This window comes from Neophocaena asiaeorientalis, unplaced genomic scaffold (assembly GCF_003031525.2).
Source record: "Neophocaena asiaeorientalis asiaeorientalis breed wild unplaced genomic scaffold, Neophocaena_asiaeorientalis_V1.1 scaffold21, whole genome shotgun sequence".
Taxonomy (NCBI): Eukaryota; Metazoa; Chordata; class Mammalia; order Artiodactyla; family Phocoenidae; genus Neophocaena; species Neophocaena asiaeorientalis.
In genome coordinates this window covers 1815974-1837466 of record NW_020174053.1, presented here as the reverse complement: position 1 = coordinate 1837466, position 21493 = coordinate 1815974, and the positions used below count along the sequence as shown (strand labels likewise).

Below are 21493 nucleotides of genomic sequence, written 5' to 3'. Positions count from 1 at the left end.
TCCTGTCCTTGGGCATCCTCGTTGGTCCGCCTGAGTCCTAAGAGGGCACAGCATGGTTCACTCAGGTAGTCCCCGACGCCTTCAGATCTGAGCAGGACGAATCCCCGCCCCTGTTTCTTTTGCCTGGGGAAAGGACACGCGGGCTCCTTTCGCTTTCTCAGCCCACCTGTCTTTTGGAGTTCAGACGTGCACCTCCAGCAACGGGGTCCGGGGTGGGGCCTCCACCGGCCGGCCGGGCACTTAGTTCCCAGACCTCAGCACCAGCCGAGCCTGGGTCTTAGCCCCGCCTCTCCGGGCGCGGGGCGGGGCCTGGGCGCGGGGCGGGGCCTGGGAGCGAAGCGGGCGGTGGCGACCAAGCGGAGGAGAAAGAACATGGCGGGCGTGGCGGGGCCCCGCATGGGCCAGGGGGCAGCGGGCGGAGATGGAGACGATTCGCTCTACCCGATCGCGGTATTAATCGACGAGCTGCGCAATGAGGATGTGCAGGTACTGGAGTCGGGCCGGGGAGCGGAGGCGGGCTCGGCCGGGCGCGTGGTAGGGAAGGGGGAAGGCCCGCCCCGGGGCAGGGGAGGCCCGGGGATTAAAAGCTGGGACTCGGAGCAGAAACTTGACAGGGAGGAGGGGAGAGATCCGTGAGGGATTCTGGTGGCTCGACCCGACGGGCCGGGAACCTCTCCAGCACCCCTTGTCCCGGCCCGCTGAGGCTTTGGCCCGGCGGTCGCACCGGGTCCGGGGCGGTTGTAGGGGAACCGGCTTCCGTCCTGGGCCCTCCTTCCGGGTCGGGCGGTGGGAACGCCGCGTCCAGCCTTGGGCGGGTCGTCCCTGTAGCTGAGCGAGCGGGAGGAGGGCGGAGCGGAACCGCGAGGGCCTGGAGCGGGCTGCAAGGATGCCAAGGCGCCCAGTGAAGTGCAGGTGAATGACTGCCTTCCGCTGGGCTTGTGGGGTAGAAATTAGGTTGGATGGCTAACTAACCTAGAGGAGGCGGTGTATCACCTCTGATGGAACTTTTCTTTGAAAAGGCAGGGGTTGTACTCAACCGTTTCACCTGCTTCACCACTGCCAAAGTTCTCTCTTTTTAAAATTGTCTCACTTTTCTGAATATTGTATTTTCTTTCATTTCTTTAATGGGCCCGTCAACGTGTTTCTCCTAAGAAATCTTCCTTTAGCTAATGAAGACGTGTTCCACTGTTCTTGAGGTTCCTCATAGAATAAAATCTAAATTAAAGGTTTTCTTCATTCTTACCTGTATGTTATTATCTCACCTGTTTGCAACTGCTGTCCTTTTTTTATTAAATTTTTTAAAAATGATTCACATTTAAAAAAAAACTATTTTATTTATTTTTTGCTGTGTTGGGTCTTCATTGCTGCCCACGGGCTTCATTGCGGGCTTCTCATGTTGCGGAGCACGGGCTCTAGGCATGGGGACTTCAGTAGTTGTGGCTCGAGGGCTCTAGAGTGCAGGCTCAGTAGTTGTGGCGCACGGGCCTAGTTGTTCCGCGGCATGTGGGATCTTCCCTGACCAGGGCTCGAACCTGTGTCCCCTACATTGGCAGGCAGATTCTTAACCACTGCGCCATCAGGGAAGCATGCAACTACTGTCTTTTGGTCTAAATCACAACTGTTTCTTGACTTCGTTCTTTCTACTTTTTTAAAGCTCCGTCTCAATAGTATTAAGAAATTATCAACAATTGCTCTAGCACTTGGAGTAGAAAGGACGCGAACTGAACTGCTGCCTTTCCTTACAGGTATGTGACTCTTGGAGGAAAGACATGGGCATTTCTGTTTTCCAGTGGCTTTCAAAACTTTGGCTATTTTTTTTCGAATTTGTGACCCACAGTATTAGTAAGTACTAAACTGAGCCTGCTGTTTCCCATGAAGAAACAGGACAGCATATACTGTAATTTTGTGGCCAGACATATTCAGACCTTAACTATTTAGCTAATAGGAAAGTAATTGATATGGATTATGAATTTCTAACTCATTCTGTAAAACAGATCCACAAAGACTCTTGATTGAGAAGGAGGAAAAGGCTGTTAGGACTGTGACAGACCATCTAGTTACATATTGAGTCTATTCCTAGTTTTGTGTGAGTGTCCAGCTCTGGGCCAGATATCCTTGTTGATGAGTACTGGGTTGTTGTCATTTCCAGATACAATTTATGATGAAGATGAGGTACTGTTAGCTCTTGCTGAGCAGCTGGGAAATTTCACTGGCCTGGTGGGAGGTCCTGACTTTGCCCACTGTTTGTTGGTGAGTATATTCTGCCTACTCTCCTTCTACAACTTTTGCAGTATAAATGATACCCTGTTTGGTGATAGGCACACTGCAGCATTTTTTATACAGATCTTTTTATGGATAGTCACAGTGTTAGCTACTGAGAGGACAAATAACTAGGCCCTTTGGACTCAATTAACCCTTTCTTATTTTTTCTGACTATGAATTAAAGAACTTCTCCCTCTTTTTTGCCTCTGTAGATTTGTTAATTTAGAGGTCAGGAGAAAAAGGATTTGATGGTTTTTGTTCATGGCTTTTTCCCCCTTACAGTGGAAATCTTAATGCTCATCTAGCAATGTTATGGCTTTGGGAATGTTTATTAGTTTTGTCTTTAATTGTAACTTTTGCTTCTGACTTACTTTGCGAATTTGATGAATTCAGTTTAATTTAGTTGACATTTATTGAGAACCTATTATATCAGGCACTGAAGTTACAATGTTAATGTTAGAGAAGAGCATTATGAATGGAATGAGGCCTCTGTCCTTATGTGTCAACAAATAATTACTGTGCGGTGTTAGATGGAAAATTTTGAAGCACATAAAAGGCATTCAAGTAATAGAGAAGGGCAAGTGATTAACCCAGGGTGATCAGGGAAGATCTGTTGGGAGAGAATGTCTGAACTAGGTTTTGAAGGATGACTAGGAATTTGCCAGTTAGACAAGATAGGGCTGAATGCTTCCGGGCTTAAATATTGTCTGTATTATGTTGCTGACTCTTGTGACTTCTGTCTTTACCTCTTACCTTTCCATGGAACTCCAGTTATAGATATATGTAGAAAGATAGATATAAATATCTGTGTTTGTCTTTCTCTATATATCTGCCTGTGATTTTTCTACTTGGATGTCAAACAGGCATTTCAAATTTAATATCTAAAACAGCATCAATTTTCTCCCCCAAATATGCCTCCTTATTAGTTGCCCCATTGCAGTAAATGGCATCACCGTCTACCCAGTTGCACAAACCAAAACCTAGAAGACATTCTTGAATTCGCTTTCCCTCATTTCCCACATCTAACCCATTAGTAACTCCTATAGATTCTATATATATTCCAAATCAGTTCACTCTCCTTCATCCCTACTACCACCTAGCTCTTCATTCCTCTAATCTTTCTAGACGACATGATCTTTCCTCTAGATTACTGCAGTAACTTTCTAACTAGTTGCCTTCCACTCATGCCTCCCGCCCCACCACTACAGTTCACTCTTCACCCAGTGGGTGGATCACTCACTACCTGCCACGACTCTTAGAAAATCCCAAATTTCTACCTTAGCTTGTACCTTAGTTTACAAAACTTGCCCCTATGAGCTTATCTCATGTGTTCCCTCGTAATAACCTCATTCCATTCACGATGGTCTTCTTTCTGTTCTTTGAATAAACCAGGTTTATTGCCTTAAGACTTTTGCCCTAGGTATTCCCTATAATAAAATGTTTCTTTTTTGAGCTTCCTGGGGCTGTCTCTTTGTCATTCACATATCAACTTTAATGCATCTCAGAGACCTTCGCTGACCACTCAACCTGAAATTGCTTCCCCACTCACCCCTTATCACATTATCCTATTCTTTTTTTTTTTTAGCCGCACCGCTTGGCTTGTGGGATCTTAGTTCCCCGACCAGGGATTGAACCTGGGCCCCTGGCAGTGAAAGCATGGAGTCCTAACCATTGGGCGGCCAGGGAATTCCCCTTATTCTAGTTCTTTACAGAACACTCAACACCATCTAGTTGGTTTCGTGACTAGTTGTTATCTTCCTCCATTAGAATGTAAACTATATTCAATATCCTGTGATAAACCGTAATGGAAAAGACTGTATGTATATGTATAACTGAATCACTTTGCTGAAATTAACACAACATTGTACATCAACTGTACATGAATAAAATAAATTAAAAAAAAAAAATCAAAAGACCCAAAAAAGAAAAAAAAAGAATGTGAACTCCACTAGAGCAAGGAAATTGTGGCCTTGTTTCTTCCGTATCCTCAGTGCTAGAATATAGCAATAATTATCATTTTAAAAGAAAGAGTTTAAGAGCCTTGGAAGCATGGAGCCGGTTGGACTGCAGGAGTATACAGTGTTGGTGCTAGAGTTGGAAGAAGTGGTGGTCCGGGGGCATAGGAAAAGAGCATGGAGAGATAGGCAGAGTTCACATCAAGAGACAGGAGCTCGCCTTATCCTGTAGTAGTGATAGAGATTATCCAGTGATACTGCATGAGAGGAGGTCAGAGATGGCAGTGGACAGATCATGAAAGGCCTTTACAAGTCAGAAAGCAATATCTTTTCAAAGGGCTTCTGAAATGCCTCTTAGAAAAGCTGAGTACTTTCTACCTCTGTGTATCAAATAATTTTTGAAATGTATTATTGGATAGACACACGTCTCTCCTTTGACTCACAATTGTGTTTCATTCTCCTGGTCAGTTCTACATGTGGGTTTTGTCTTTAACATTTGCACCTCATGGTATATGCTGCATTTGCCTGGACTGAGTGTAAACCCAGAAAGGCAGAGGTTCAGAGAACCCGCCCTCTGTCACTTTTTTACTGGGCTGTGTTATAGTCACTCACTGATCCTAGTCCAGACCAGCCCCTTTGGTCTCTTCTGTTTCTAAAGCTGCAGGCAAGGTTTGCTACCACCTCTGCACTCTTCACTTAATTGTTCTTTTGGAAGCTCCCACTGTGTGTGGCTCATGGGAAGATTCTGGATGTATTCTGAAAAAACGATTTTGTTCTCAGCCATTTATAGGTTGGTGTGGAGACAGTGGACACAGGTAGCGTCCACCTCCAGGAATGGTAGAATAATAACCCAAAGGCCGTGGACTCAGTGTCCTGATGAGATGTCCTCATGTAATTATGGTGCCCAGCGTTGGTCATGTTTTTGCACTTACTCGAGGAAGTGTACATTATCCTGTCTGAATTTGGCTACAAAGCTTTTATTTATTTATTTTTTTGGCTGCACCGTGCGGCTTGTGGGATCTTAGTTCCCCAACCAGGGATCAAACCCACGCCCCCTGCAGTAGAAGCACGGAGTTTTAACCACTGGACCGCCAGGGAAGTCCTGCTACATAGCTTTTAAATCTAGTGATTCAGCTCGCAATAATATTAATATTGTGTCAAGTCTCTTCCACTGTGTCATTTGTAGACACCATCTGGGAATTGCCATCTGGGACGTGAGATCTTGGCTGTCCTACAGAAGTCGTGTCTTCAGGTTGGACACACCATATGTTATCACCATGTGAACTGAAAGTAACCATTTGGTGTGATGTAGCTAACATTCTGGTTACATGTACCACCTCCCTTCAGTCACTTTAAAAGGTGATAATCTGTATCTAACCTGATTGAGTAAGTTTTCTCTCTGGTTTTCCATTTCGGTCTATTTAGCCTCCTCTGGAAAGTCTGGCGACCGTGGAAGAGACTGTGGTTCGAGACAAGGCTGTGGAGTCCCTGAGGCAGATCTCCCAGGAGCACACTGCTGTGGCTCTGGAGGCTCACTTTGTCCCTCTGGTGAAACGCCTAGCGAGTGGGGATTGGTTTACCTCTCGCACATCTGCATGTGGTTTGTTCAGCGTTTGCTATCCCAGGGCTTCAAATGCTGTCAAAGCAGAAATCAGACAGTAAGATATGGTATTTTTTAGTTATTTGGGGTTATTGGGAGTTCACAGCTGACAAGTTACACAGTACCCTGTTACCAGTGAGTGACTGGTATCAGGGTAGTCGGATTAATGACACCACTTTTAATTGTCCAGTTGAATATACCCGTGGGTTTTCCCTTGTTACTTCTATGAGTAGAAGTCTGATCCCTGATGGTTGTAAGAGAAAACCTCTAAAATTTCTGTGTGCGTTGGGGGATGCTTAATCAATGGCATTTGACAGGAAATACCTTCATCATTTTATTTGCTGCAGGCACTTCCGTTCCTTGTGCTCAGATGACACACCAATGGTACGACGTGCTGCTGCTTCCAAATTGGGTGAATTTGCAAAAGTTTTGGAATTAGACAGTGTGAAAAGTGAAATTGTTCCATTGTTCACTAATCTAGCTTCCGATGAACAGGTAGGTTAACTCTTGGTAATTAAAGTACACAGATATGCTCCTCTTAAAATTTTAAGAATTTCTTTGGGTGTTTTTGTTCTCGTGGTAGGATCCTTTTTGCAGAATTAATACTTAATTCTGGCCTGGATAAAGTTTAATATGACCCATCTCAGTGTCCTTATAATTCTTTCTTAGCCAGACCACAGTTTTCTTTTACATTAGCAGCTGTTAAAAGGAAGGGGGTGTCAAAGAGGAAATGGGAGCCATAATTAGAAAGGAAGACCAAAGCTGCATGAAAGGGTAACATACCTTTGGGCACTGCAGGCTGGATTGTCATGGGAGCGTAATGTTTCCTGGAATTTTTGGCTTTCAGATAAACAAGCATAGCATGTATTGGGAAAGCTGTTTGACCCTCTGCATCCTCTATGTGAGTGTATAGGATGACTTCACTTGATAGCAGTTATAAATCCAAGGATCTGGATCTCATTGTTGTAGAAATAGCAATAATAATACACTAGCAAGCACCTAAATAAATCTTTCTCAGCCTGTTTTAAGTGGTTTACATATGGGAAGTAATTCAGTCCTCACGACAGCCCCATTAGGTAGATACCCCACTTTACATAATTGGAAACAGGCACAGGAAATTGAAGTGACTTGCTCAAGGTTGCATGGTTAGCAGTGTTGGACTGGGATTTGAGTCTAGGCAGTTTAGCTCCAGAGTTCATGGCCTTCACTGCTAAGCTGCACTGCCTCTCTGTATGGTGCTTTGGAGGATCAGCCCCCAGAGTTCCTGGACTCCAGAAGAAGAGCCCTTCAGGTTTTACCTAGTTGCTGCCCTAGAATCACTTTATGTGTACAGGATCACGAGCAGCAGATACATACCCATGAGTCTTATTTTCAGCTTCTAGATCTAAAGATGGTAAATGTTTTGAAATAATTTTTTAAATTTATTAAAATAATATATAGAAAACAGCACAAAGTGAATATGCATCTTAATGAATCATTACAAGTTAATGTCATCTTGTGACTTTCATCCATGAAAGGAGATAGAACTTCGACAGCCACTACCCTGGAAGCCCAGCATGGGCTCCCTCCCAAACACAACCCCGCTCCCCAGTTCCCACTCCTCACTCTCCACCCCCTTAAGACTAACACTTCATCTTGACTTTCGTGGTAACCACCTCCTTACTTCTCTTTGCATTTTTATTACTCATACAGTATAGTTTAAAACAGCAGTATCTAACAGAAATACAATGTAAGCCGCTGTTACTTTTAAGTTTTGTAGTAGCCACGTTTTAAAAAGTAAAAAACAGGTGAAGTTGATTTTAATAATATATTTTAACCCAATATATCCAAAATAACTATCCTTTAAACATGTGGCACTAGTTACATTTCAGGCACACAGAAGTAGGTAGTGAGTGGGTAGTGGTTGTCGCATTGGACAGTACAGGTTTAGAATCCTCATTGGAGATCTCGTTGATTACATTTCCAGTGGTATAATTTAACATTTTCTTTTGTCCTGCAAAATTGGTAGTTGAATCTAGAGTGGAGATTTGTGAAAGGGGCAGATAGTAAATATTTTAGGCTTTGTGGACCAGACAGTCTCTGTTGTCACTACAAAGCTCTGCTGTTGTATGTAGCACTCTATAATATGTAAACTAATGGGCATGGTGCCGTTCCAGTAAAATTTTATTTACAGAAACTTGCTGCTTTTCAGATTTGGCCAGCACTTGGCCCAGCTCTGATCTAAAGGCTTAAGGAGAGTTAGGTTTGATATTTTGGGGGCAATAAGATCACTTCGTAGGTGGAGGTTACTTTTCATCAAGAGATATGTCTAGTTGTGGTATTAGCAGCGATGGATGCTCAAAAAAATATTGTGCTTAGTTGTAAAATACATGTGTGTATATTCACTCTGACTACTGATAGAATTGCTGCTCCTGCCTTAGTCATTCATTGAGAAAGTATTTATCAAGCACCTTCTACATATCAGGCACTGTTCTAGTGCTGGTTTACAGTGTTAAACAGGGTGTACAGGGACCATGCTGTCATGGAGCTTACAATTTAATGAAGGAAAACAGATAATAAACAAACGAAACATTGGGGATAAATACTATGAAGAAAATAGAGTCGGGTGACACAGTGGTGGGGAGTGATTGTAGGGCATCCTCTAGACTGGTTAGTCAGAGAAGGACTGTGAAGAGGTGGCATAAACTGAGACATGAAAGAAAAATGCCAGCCATGCCCTTTCCTAGGGTGTCAGAGCTCCAGGAAAAGAGAATTCCAGGAAGAGAGGACACTTAGTGTAAAGGCCCTGAGGTTAGAACATAGTGGGCGAAAGGGACTCTGATCAGAGATGAGTTTGGAGAAGATAAGCAGGGGCCAGATTGTGGGGGACCTTTAAACCACAAGGGTGTAGAGTTTGGATTTTCTTTTCTAGGTGGAATGAGAATACACCGAGATTTTAAGCAGCGGTGTGATTTGATGTAATCTACATTTTTAAAAGATCATTCTGGCTTCCGGGTGGAAACTAAATTGTAAGGTGGGGTTGAGAGTAGAAACAGCAAGACAAGTTAGGAGACTTTTGTAATAATCCAGGCAGGAGACAGTGGTGAACTAGGGTGGTATAGTGAAGATGGAGAGAAACTGGAGATAGTTTTGGAGGTAGTCAGTAGAGCTATGATTGAATTGGATGAAGGGAAGAGGAATCAAGATCTCTTTGATTTTTGGCTTGAGCAACTGGGTGGATGCTGGTGTCACTGCTGAGTGGAGAAGATTCTGGGAGGAGTAGCAGGTACAGGGAAGAAAATCAGGAGTTCTGGAAGAGAAGCAGTTGATTAATTGAACAAATATTGATGGGTATATATTTCCATAGATGATGGTAATCCCTTGATTCATCATAATTTTTGGAATCTGAAAATAGCTGTATAGCTACTACCAAGAACCTAATTCTGCCTTTTTTAGCCTGTTCCTTTAGATAGAGTAGTGAGTGTCTTGGGCGTAGGGTAAGTTATTGTTGATCTGTAAACGTGTAGTGTCTCGGAAAGTTGGAGTTGCTGTTATCCCTTGTGTGTTTGCACATGCCTAGATATACGCATACAGGAATGTTACATATATAAAATATTTATATATGTATATATACACACACATACTCTTAAAATTTTTGTCTTGTTTCTTCTGGGTGCTCAGATGTTTCTGTATTTTCAGTTCCTACTAATATATTTATGATTCCCAACTCTATAGTCTCAATTCCCTATTTTTCATTGATTTGTCTAATTATATACTTCCACTTGTGCAAAGGTCATATAGGTACTACGTTGATACTTGGTGGTTTACATTTGGGAAGCTGAGTTCATTAATCCCATACCTAATTTTTTCTGCTGGGTTTTTTATGCTTGGCTACCTCAAAGTTATTCTGTCCTTGATCATCAACATTTAAATTGAATGTTTTTTTAAATTACTTTTAAAATTTGTTTTTCTATGTATTTTTTTCCAAGTCATTATCTCATGCCTAAACTCCTATTACTGCCATCCTACAATGAGTATTTTGAAAACTGAGCTTCCTAAGTCATTCCCTTACTCTTATCCCCCATTCTCTTTCTCTTTTCTGATCTGTTGTAAACAACTTGTACAAGCATTGTTTTCATTTTTATCCCTCAACTTCTTATAGTGAGGATTTAGAGACATCATTAAAATGTTTTCTTTTTTCACTTAATCTTCACATTTTATTTTCATTTTCCTTAATAAAAATCCTGCACTCTAACTAACGTCATTACTTTGCTGTTCGCTCAGAGAACAGTCATTTCTGCCTTTATGGCTTTGACATGCCTGCCATTCCAGGCAAAGGGAGCAGCTATTTCAAGACATAAAGACATGAGTTGCATATAGTGTGGTTGGTTTTTTTTAAATTAAATGATACCCACGGCAATACCACACACCACACACTGCCGCGTGGCTCTCAGTAAATATTATCTGACTAACGGAAAGGAATTTTGTTCATTAGGATTCAGTGCGCCTCCTAGCTGTGGAAGCTTGTGTCAATATTGCTCAGTTACTTTCTGAGGATGACCTTGAGGCTTTGGTGATGCCTACACTTGGACAAGCAGCAGAAGATAAATCTTGGCGAGTTCGCTATATGGTAGCTGACAAATTTTCAGAGGTAAAATGGTTGCACTGACATTTTTTGAGTACTAAAGATAAAAACCAGAAACCCACAGATTTGCTGTTGTACCAAAAATTTCTGAATTGGAAGTGCTCATGGCAAAAACATATATAGATCTTCCTGGACTCAGGATGGGGTTATGTCCCGATAAACCCATTGCAAGTTGAAAGTGCATTTAATACCTGCTGGACATCATAACTTAGCCTCGCCTACTTCAAATGTGCTCAGAACACTTACATTAGCCTACAGTTAGGCAGAATCATCTAACACAAAACCTATTTTATAATAAAGTGTTGAATATCTCATGTAATTTATTCAATGCTGTACTAAAAGTGAAAAACAGAATGGTTTTACGTGTATCGGTTGTTTCCCCTCATGATTGCATGGCTGACCGGGAGCTGGGGCTTCCTCTCTCTGCCCAGCATCACGGGAGGATTGTACTGCATATCGCTAGCCTGGGAAAAGATCAAGATTCAAAATCTGCAGTTTGGTTTCTACTGAACGTGTATTGCTTTCACACCATCCTAAAGTTGAAAAATCTTAGGTCAAACGATCATAAGTTGGGGACTGTCTGTACTTGAAGATTGCGCTGTTTTGTGTGTTCATGTTACTTATTTTGTTTAGAATACATTAAAACCTTTACAAATTCTTTTATAGCTCCAGAAAGCTGTGGGTCCCAAAATCACCCTAAATGACCTCATCCCCGCCTTTCAGAACCTACTCAAAGACTGTGAAGCTGAAGTCCGAGCAGCTGCTGCCCATAAAGTAAAAGGTTAAGACATCAGTTTATGTTGTAGTTTATGTCATTCACTTTGGTGCATTTTTTATGTCAGTGAATTTTGTATTTTTTTTGTTCTAGATTATGTTTTCAAGTAAATAGAGATGATTTTAATGTGTTGAAATGTTACATTGTCTCATAAAGCTACTCCCTTTATATTTAAAATCAAACAGCTGTGTTACCCTGTTTCTGTTTTTAGGAAAAAAAAAGAAAAAAGGCATTTCCAGGTTGGATTGGTGTGGTACACAGTGGCATATAGATTGACCAAAAAGTGCATTTAAAATAAGCCAGGTTTCCTCCTTGGAGCTTACTTGCTTAAACATATGATTTGATTTAACTTGAAACTGTTGATAAACCCGGTTAAATTTCTTCTTTTGGTTCCTTGTAATTAAGCATTTTTTTTTTTTCTATTTATCTCTTTTAGAACTTTGTGAGAACTTGCCCATGGAAGGTAGAGAGACCATAATTATGAATCAGATTCTGCCCTATATAAAGGTAAACCTAACTTTAGTTTATTTTTTGTTTCACTTTGCCCTATATGAAGGTAAACCTTACCTCAGTTTTTGTTTGTATCAACATTCCCTTAAAGCTCTTTGAGTTTAAACGTGGACCAGGGATGAATGGGACAGATATGTTAACATGTGACATTATTATTTATTACTTATTAGTGCTTTATAAGTGTAAAGTGCTCTTTGGTGCATAGGTTTATATTATTTGACAGATGGTCTGAGGAAACTTTATCAACTAATCAATACTGAAATAGTGCTGACTTTTAAAATTCCTTGTGAAATGGTATGGAAGTTTCTATTGTCTTGCAAAAAAAAGAAAGGCTTTTAATTTTGATTTTGTTTTAGGAATTAGTATCTGATACAAATCAACATGTCAAGTCGGCTCTAGCTTCTGTAATTATGGGATTGTCTACGATTTTGGGCAAAGGGAATACCATTGAACATCTTCTACCTCTTTTTTTAGCTCAGTTAAAGGATGAGGTAAGTCTGGCTATAAATTTTGTTATCCTTTGATAGTCAGTGATTTGGTTTGGTTTTTGTTTGGGGTCTCACTGAGATAGAACCCAACAAAGTAACTTATTTTAAACCATTGACAATGTTTGGGCATGGGGTTATAAGTTCCCCAGAAAATGGGCTATTTGATACAGACTTAAAAATGTCTTTCTATCTTCTCTGCCTATTTCCTGCTTATATTTGCTGCTTTTTTTTTCTCTTTAAACTTAATGGATCTTTGTTTGATAAGTTTCTTTCATTTAAATATAAATATAATAATATCAAAATTATAACATTAGCTAATATTTATTAACACCATGTGCCAGGCATGATCATAAATGCTTTGCATGTATTATTATTACATGTAATTCTCACAACAGTCTTATGAGGGTGGGTCTTATTATTATTCCCATTTTACAGATGAAGAAGGTGAAGCACAGAGGTAAAATAACTTACCCAGGGTCTCAGCAGTGGTAGATCTGGGATTTGAATGCATGTAATTTGATTTCATAGCCTGTGCCCTTTACCTTTCTATAGATTTTTCATTGAAAGTTCTGGTTAAGATCAGTTAAATTATGTGCTTTGAATTATTTGTGTACTCAGTGTTAAGTATTTCTTCCAAGACAATACTTTTTTCACCTGAGTCAGTACTTTCTTATTTTAAATGTTATTTACTCATTGTGTTGGTAGGAGAATATTGGGCAGAGAACTTGATCTTTACATGTGGTCTCTTGGGGCTTGTGTACTTACAGTGTCCTGAAGTTCGTTTGAACATCATCTCCAATTTGGATTGTGTAAATGAAGTGATTGGAATCCGGCAGCTCTCTCAATCACTCCTTCCTGCCATAGTGGAGCTGGCTGAAGATGCCAAATGGAGGGTCCGGCTGGCCATCATTGAGTATATGCCACTGCTGGCAGGCCAGCTGGTGAGTATGGGTGCTCTGTGAACTGAAGGATAGCATCCGATAGTGGAGCAGATTTACCATGGCAAGTAGGAGGCCCAAGTAGCTCCTGTGGTTATGTTCATTTAGACTCATGAAAGTATTGTCTCTCTTAGTTGCCTGTAGAGTGGTTTGCATTTTCATCAGTACATTAACTTCTGTTTTTTTTTAAACTTTATGTATCCTTTTTTTTAAAATTTAAATTAATTTATTTATTATTTTTGGCTGCATTGGGTCTTTGTTGCTGTGCGCGGGATTTCTCTAGTTGCGGCGAGCGAGGGCTACCCTTCGTTGCGGTGCGTGGGTTTCTTATGGCAGTGGCTTCTCTTGTTGTAGAGCACAGGCTCTAGGTGCGTGGGCTTCAGTAGTTGTGGCATGTGGGCTCAGTAGTTGTGGCTCGCGGGCTCTAGAGTGCAGGGTCAGTAGTTGTGGTGCATGAGCTTAGCTGCTCTGTGGCATGTGGGATCTTCCCCAACCAGGGCTGGAACCCATGTCCCCTGCATTGGCAGGTGGATTCCCAACCACTGCGCCACCAGGGAAGCCCTGCATTAACTTCTAATAAAAAGGTATTATAGAAACACATTTCACCTCCCCACTATCTGAAAGCAAAGCCATAGAAGAATATAATTAATTTCTTGGTTTATGTCACATAGATTTTGTGCTACTAAATGTCTCTGTGATTTAAGGAATATTTATCTCAGAAGAAAGGGAAGTATGGTTTTGAGATAAATAAGTTTTGACTTTTGCTCAGGGAGGCTTCCCTGTTTGCCTATATTCTGTGCAAAATGTCTCTGGTTAACCACTTTTACTACATTCTGGTTAAAGGGAGTTGAGGACTCTCCATACAAAAAAGGAGTGTTGAAGTTTGTAATGCTAGTATTTTGGCCAAAGTCTACATTATCACATTACTGTTTGAGATTCATGGATAGCTGTACTGATCTCAAATTAATTAAAATTTCAGTGCTGGGTTTTATAGCCACATCCTTCCCTTTCTTTTTTAGTAGATAGCCTCGTCAGTTCTAAATGTGATGTGCCCTCACCATGTTGGTTGCACTTACTATAGTATATTATAACCGTCTGTTAAAATCTAGTTGAGGAGATAGACAACTGATCTCTTTTAGGGCAGGGACTGTGTTCAGTGTTTTATTTCCAGTGCTTACCATAGTGCAGTGCCTGGCATTAATCAGGCACTTAACATTTGTTGATTGTTAAGAAAATGAATACCTGAAAATTTTTTGAGAAAGCTCGTAATATGTCAGTTTATAGCCAACATTAATACAGTTTGTTTCCCCTCTTTCAACCCCACTTCTGTTCCTTTCATATCATAGCATATGGGATTTATTTTTTCTTTTCTTGGATCACTGAATTTGTATTGTTATTTTGGTATACTTAGTTTATGAAATGTGTCTGTGCGTGTGTGTGACGTCATATGTTTTATCAAATTTGAAGTGTCCCATTCTTCAAAATGGATGCCAAAGATTATCAGTGTACAGGTTTCCCCCACTGTTTGAAAGTAGAGCATTCCTAAGAAAGCTTTTGTAAGCTGAAATGGCACAAAGCGAAGAAGCAATTACCATAGCACATCTTGCTAACAGATACAGGAAGTAAATCAAGATAAAGCACAGATGCTCACAGGCACAGTTCAAAGCAATGGCGGCCTGATGCTGAGATGCTGAGTGTAGTTCTAGGGGAAGGAGCTTGGCGGGGCCACTCTTGCTGCTGTGGTGCACGCTGCCTGTCGAAGGGCTCGTTGTCTCGCTGCAAGACAAATGCTGAATGCTGTTTTCACCTTTTTTTGTTAAAAAAATCCCCTTCAGATTTCTTTTGGTTAGTGAAGACACGTATTGTTTTACAGCTCTTTTGTAAAAGTGAAGTGATATAAAGTGAACTTTCAAAAAGTGGAGGATACCTATATAGCTGATGGGGTCAGGCAAAGTCATCCTGTCAGTTTTTTTCCCTCTTCCATTCCCGAGCACTGAGAGTCATCTTCTCTTATTCCCTGGTGACTGTCATGAATCACCTCTCCGGAGTCGAAAGCAGCAGTGCTTAACTGGTTTGCTAAAGATTGAAATAACTGTCCAGAAGGGAGGGTGAATTTTAGTACCATTTCTTGAACCTCTGTCCCTCCCAGACCTGGGAAGCCTGCAAAGGTTGGTAGCTCTCCAGAGGAGTACGGAAACAGGCACCTGGTGACTTTGCCTCATGCTTGTCTAGCAGAGGTGACATGCATCAGTCAGAAGTGGTTTGTTATACAACTTCAACTTCTTGTTATTATTATGTATTTTATCCTTAAAAAAAAATCCGTAAAGACTTTTATTTCAGGTAGTCAATTTATAAAATTCTTTCAAGACTTTATGTATGGCCTGGCTTATGGACCATGGTGAGTGAAAGTAAGGCTAAACCACAAGAATCAGGAAATAAAAGTTAATTAAGACTCAAGAAAAATCCATGATCTGAAACGAAAAATAAGTCTTTGAGAGCGGACATGGTAATAATCTAAGGGTGTGCTAAAATAAAGCCTGTTCATAATTGAGCCCAGCCGCTCCGCGGCATGTGGGATCTTCCCGGGCCAGGGCACGATCCCGTGTCCCCTGCATCGGCAGGCAGACTCTCAACCACTGCGCCACTGGGGGAGCCCATGAAGCCATTTTATCATATATTCAAAGCACTTTAATTACATTTCTTTATTGAAAATACATAATCACTGGTCAGAAACTTCTTAGGATCCAAAGAAGCTAAAGACTGTGAACACGTAGACCTCAAGAGCAGGGTGCTGGGAAAGCACAGTTCACAGCGGTCGCCCACATGATGTGACGTCCCACGGTGCTGGGTCCGTGCAAATCAGCTCGAGGAGCTTGTCTGCAGCCTGTGCTGGTGCGGCCACCGTTGTGGGGGAGAGCAGTGGTGGAGGGAAGTAGGATGGTTCCACTGTGACTGTGCTGGGACCCCTTCACTGTACTCCTGTGCCTGCTTTATTCCCTCTCTGCTTTCTCCCATGGATCCCAGAGTACTCTCTTTAGCTGGAGATAAGTCTGTCTCTTGATGTCAGGTTCTTTATCCTTAAGGATTTATTATGATATTAACCAAAAGGGGGAAAATTTGAGAATTATTAATATTACTGACTGGTATTTTCCTGGTAATTCATTTTTACAAATAATCTAGAGATTGTTTGGCAGCCTCTGCATGCTGCAGTGTTGCATCTGGCTCCAGGCCACTCTGTTCTCTCCCACTCAGCAGGGCCTGGGCCGACTCACTTCTTCTGCTCTTCTTTATGACTTCTCTCCAATAAAAATAGGTTTACAGTTTGTAAATCAAATCTCATGGTATTCTTTTTCTGGCTGGTCCATGAATTCAGCTTATTTGGAAATAAGTCGTTTTTTTTAGCTTTCAGGTCACACTGGTGTAATATAAATAGTACATCTTGATTTCTAAACTTTGGAGACGTTTGTTAATGGAATCTTCTGTATCCATAGGGTGTGGAATTCTTTGATGAGAAGCTGAATTCTTTATGTATGGCCTGGCTTGTGGACCATGGTAAGTAAATAAGTTAATGGAAGGCCCATGTTTTTGCATATATCCCATTTTGTTCATATATTTTCTTTTTAGAAAGGAATCCTAATCTGACCATATTTTGTTTTACCAGTACAGGGATGAAGACAGGCTTTCATTAAAATCCAGTTAGCTTTTTCTGAGCACAAGTTTGACATTTCAGTTTTCTACCAGTTTTTTTCTATCTTAAATTTTATTTTCTTCATTGAAAAATCTGTTTGCCCTTTTTTTCATTCTATTACATTATTTTCAGGCTGTCTCTTTTATACAGATATTCATTCCTTTCTTATCTCAAGGTCTTCTACCCGGCCATGCCATCTTTGTGTCTTCAGCCACTGTAGACTGGGTTGGACAGGGATTGGAATCAGAAGAAAGGGGGAAGAAATGGCTACTTGTCTTCTTTGAGGTGACATAGAGAAGGAGGTATACAATGGTGCAATAAAGGTGTCTAGGAGTGGAAGACGTCAGCTGTGACCTAGGATAGAGAGATCCCAGATTTCTGGTTGCGTGAAAGGCATGCTTACTTCCCATACCCTGGCTGCTGCTGCCATGATACTAAGAGAGGGAGAGCTGAGAACTCAGGGCAGGGTCAGATAGGACAGCATTTAGAAAATAGATTTTTTTAGTATTTTACCTTTTCTTTGCATTTATAGCATAATTCAACAGTCACAGAATCATTTTCCTCTAGTGCCACATACTGTGTTACAAATAAAAGCTGGAACTGCTGCTTATCAAAATATACAAGGCAGTTCATGTTTTATATAAAGCCACTTCATGTTAACTTGTTAGCAGTTGACTTTTTGACAAGGTCTCAGGTCTGGGTATCTCCTCTTGTCTGCTGGGCGGAAGTGGGTAGGAGGGGTTCCCTCTGTACCAGTGAGGTCCAGTACCAGCCCCATGTCCAGACCTGGCAGCTTCGGTGTGGTCTGAGATCTGTTCAGATGAGGGCCCTGAGGACTTACAGTGTCCTGTGAGCTTTCGTTCAATATTTTGGTGGATAAGATGGGTATCCTGCTTCAGTTCCACAGCTTCTTATATATACTTTATGTACTGAACATATCTCTGTGGGTGCTTATGGGTGACTCTTTGGGAGGAGTGGGGATGTTGTGTCTGCTTGTACATGTAGGTGGTTTTGCTGAGGGCATAGTTGGATCATATGGGAGATCATATGGTTAAGGAAGTGAAGAGGAGGGGTGTGAAAAAAATGCATATCTCATAAAGGCGTGTATATGTAGATAATTTCATTGTTTTCAAACTAGATTGTGAAGATTTTATTTCTATTTTTCTTGTCCTCCAAAGTTACCTTTTTATGGCTTAATTTTTATTCTTCTTAAATGAAACTGAGGTTTGGCAAATCATAGGAAAGGCAGTCTTCTCTTTTTAGAAATAAAGTGTTTATATTATTTCTGATAAATATTTAATGTTAGTGAGTCCCAGAAGATCAGTCCATACTTTCTTGGAAAGTTAGTGTTATAGATTTATTTTGAGGAACTTTTAAAATCCTCCTGTTCCATGAAGAATTGAATTCCTGACACCTTTTCCATGTAGGATTGTTCTGTCGATGCAGGTTAATTAATACTTCCTTTTTCTCTGATTTTTTTTTTCCAATTTGGGAGCAACAGAGACCCTTGTGTCTTTTTCTGCAGTAGCATACTTAAGTGGGCATTGCAAATTTGAACCAATGAAATTCTTTGAACCAATGAAATGTCAGCTCTGAAATTGTTCTGTACTTAATCACATGGGGTTTTGTTTTCACATTTTAGATAACTGCCGTGTAGTGATCAATGATCAATTAAATTTTTGGAAACTTTTTTCTGCTTATTAAACTACTAAAAGGATATTGTGAAAAATCCAGAGAACTATAAGGAAGAAAGCATCACTCACTTCTCTTCCCACGGTTGAGTGGATAGTATTGACGAGAGGGAGGAATTTAGAAGGGGAATTTATTTTTTATAGGAGGAAGGGAAAAGTACCAAAGTTAGTGAGCATATAGAGTGTGTTAGAAATTCAGAGGAACATTGCAAGTCAGCCAGACCTTGAGGGGAGAGGGAAGAAGAGGGAGGGAGAGAGACAAAACAAGCAGAGAGGAGAGGCAGAACCGTGGAATGGTTTGCATTCTTTTCACAGCAAAATTGAGAGAAGCCAAGAACATAGTAGGCATCTGGCCAAGTAGAGTTGAATGCAGTTAAGGTCTGGGTCAAGGCCGAGCGCTCTGTCTCTGGTTACTCTGGCAGTGAGATCCCTTCCCTGTGGTAATGGCATTAGGATGAGAAAAATCTCAGGCAAATGAAAAAAACAATGAGAGAAGAAGACACAGATGGGAAGAAGTTGGTTGAGGGGCGGGGGTGGGGGGACGGTGTGCCCAAGACAAAGAATGTGAGTGTGAAGGGGGGATGTGTGTTAGGGGTAAAACAGTTCACTTGAGCGGCTCCTTAGCGAGTAGCGAGTGCTTCTAGATATTCCTGGCAGGCTGCTGCTCCCACAGGCTTCGGTCAGGTTGCACGCTGGTAATAAATTATATAGTTCCTTGGCTAAGCTGTCTTGCCTGTTCTCATCAGTGGCGTTACCTAAAAGGATCTATGGGCTGGGAAGAGCTGGGTATTTCCTGTCCGAAAGCCTTGTAGAAATTGTCCAGGATCAGAGCTGTGGCTTGGATAGCTGTTAAGCCACAGCTGTCACCCAGGAGGGTTGGGCCCATCTGGAGAGAGAAGTAGAATAAGGAGTCAGTACCCACCACTCTAGATTTGTTATCCAAGCCCAAATTTTGAGTCGTATCGGACGCGTAAAGTGAAGCATTGCCACACCGGTCTTTGTTGAGTGCTGTATGTAGCAACTAGTTGTTGAGAAGATCGTAGCTCAGGCCTTTATTATCTAGATTTATGACATCTTTGCTGAATGACCTCGTAGGGAATTATGAGGTTAAAGCAGGCACATATATCCATAGAAGACATTTGACATGTTGTCTCAACAAACATTTTTAAGGGAAAATAAAGCAAGTCAGTCTTAAGTTTTTATTTGCTGTTGCATAGATGACAACAGAGGCCTCTAAATAGCCTCTCTGTCATTCTCTCAGCTGTTCTTGCTGCTGCTGGAATAATCTTGCTGAAATACCACATTGGCCGTAGGGTCACAACTTTGCTTTAAAAACCCATCATTGGTTTTCTTACAAAGTCTAAATTTAGCTTTCATGATGCTCTGTGTTCTGGCTCTACCCTAACTGTTCAACCTTACAGTCTCCCAGATTTCAGTTTTTTCCTTTGTGCCCTGGGTAAATTTTTTTGGCCTTTCCAGGAATTCCTCCCCTCTTCTCTCCATTTACACAAATCCTCCCTAATCTTTAAGGCCCAGCGCAAGGCCTCTCTTTCCCGCAGCCTTCCCAGATCTCCCTGTTCTCTGTCCTCTAAACTCCTGCAGCCCTCAGGGTCTTTAGTGTACAATTTCATGCTTCATTATAATCAGTCTTAGATCACATGACTTCTTGGAATGCATTAGCTTTCATTTTTCTGCTAAAGTGTGTGATCTTTGAGGGCAGTATCTTATGCATTCTTTCTGTAACACATAGCACATAGTTGGCACTCATATTTGCTAATTAATTAATGATGTGTATAATGAGCTCCTTACCTCCCTTTTCCTTGGACATTCTATACATTTTGAAACTGTAATAAGACCAAATCAGCATACTAGGAGTCATGGCTGAGCATGCTTGCCACTGCAGTCTGACTAAATTGGAGTGTTTACAGAGTTTTATTTTTGGTCCACCTTTGATGATGATGTAAGTAGAAGTAAACTAGGTTGTGCTCACGCTGTGAGCAGCCACAACGTGACCTTCACCCCTTCTGCAGTGTACGCCATCCGTGAAGCTGCCACCAACGGCCTCGTGAAACTAGTGCAGAAGTTTGGTAAAGAGTGGGCCCAAAATACCATCGTTCCCAAAGTGTTAGTAATGGCAAATGATCCTAATTACCTGCACAGAATGACCACTCTATTCTGCATTAATGTAAGTATTACATAGCTGTTACTGCTAAGCTCAGATGTTCAGCCAGTTGTTCAGTACTCTATTATGAATTCTGAATATGTTGCCTTCTATTTGGACTATATTTCTTATACTGATTAATTTGGACAGTTAGGAGATGAGAGAAAAATGTCAATTTTTCAGTTTGTGTTAAAATCTGTAGTCAAGTCAGTTGTGAATTCTGGTCTAATTCTGGGATTCTTTGCTACCTTGCATCCTTCATTCACATGCTCACACTAGAAGCATTTTCCTGTTGGCCAGTTACTTTCTTATTAGATATTGTCTCTTTAGATTTGGGGATATTTAGAAAAATAAAAGTGTTTTTAATGTGCTGTCTTATTTCTTTTTCTAGGCGCTGTCTGAAGCCTGTGGTCAGGAAATAACCACCAAGCAGATGCTGCCTGTTGTATTGAAAATGGCAGGAGACCAAGTAGCAAATGTCCGATTCAATGTGGCCAAATCGCTGCAGAAAATTGGACCAATTCTAGATACCGAGTAAGATTTTAGTATTATTCTTTTTTTTAAATACTTTAAAATTTTCACCCCATATAGGCAGAAATAGCTAAAATTAAATTCGGTGATTTTCACTTCACCTAAAATGTGGGATTGGTTAAAGAAAATAATAGAGTAATTTAACAACCAGTTTTGAGTGTGTGTACTCTGACTTTAATACTTAAGCTGTGTACGTATGTGGATAATTGTTCGAAGGTAATTCTACAGAGAACCTGAGAAATTATTTAATACTTGTGAAGTTTATATTAT

The 21493-nt window shown here is 41.1% G+C and overlaps 1 protein-coding gene across 2 annotated transcripts in view; it reads left to right on the top strand.

The window, feature by feature from the left end:
• The first annotated feature begins 351 nt into the window (after positions 1-351).
• The window catches only part of PPP2R1B (protein phosphatase 2 scaffold subunit Abeta), a 35956-nt gene continuing 14814 nt past the window's right edge, over positions 352-21493 (top strand). For both annotated transcript variants that reach the window (XM_024754216.1, XM_024754215.1), the window contains exons 1-13: positions 352-486; positions 1655-1745; positions 2150-2250; positions 5643-5875; positions 6165-6312; positions 10292-10447; positions 11108-11222; positions 11653-11723; positions 12083-12217; positions 12982-13155; positions 16644-16704; positions 20562-20716; positions 21084-21226. In XM_024754216.1, coding sequence (XP_024609984.1) covers positions 373-486; positions 1655-1745; positions 2150-2250; positions 5643-5875; positions 6165-6312; positions 10292-10447; positions 11108-11222; positions 11653-11723; positions 12083-12217; positions 12982-13155; positions 16644-16704; positions 20562-20716; positions 21084-21226 — 1697 coding nt within the window. In that variant the 5' untranslated portion in view covers positions 352-372. The remainder of the gene's footprint in view (positions 487-1654; positions 1746-2149; positions 2251-5642; positions 5876-6164; positions 6313-10291; positions 10448-11107; positions 11223-11652; positions 11724-12082; positions 12218-12981; positions 13156-16643; positions 16705-20561; positions 20717-21083; positions 21227-21493) is intronic.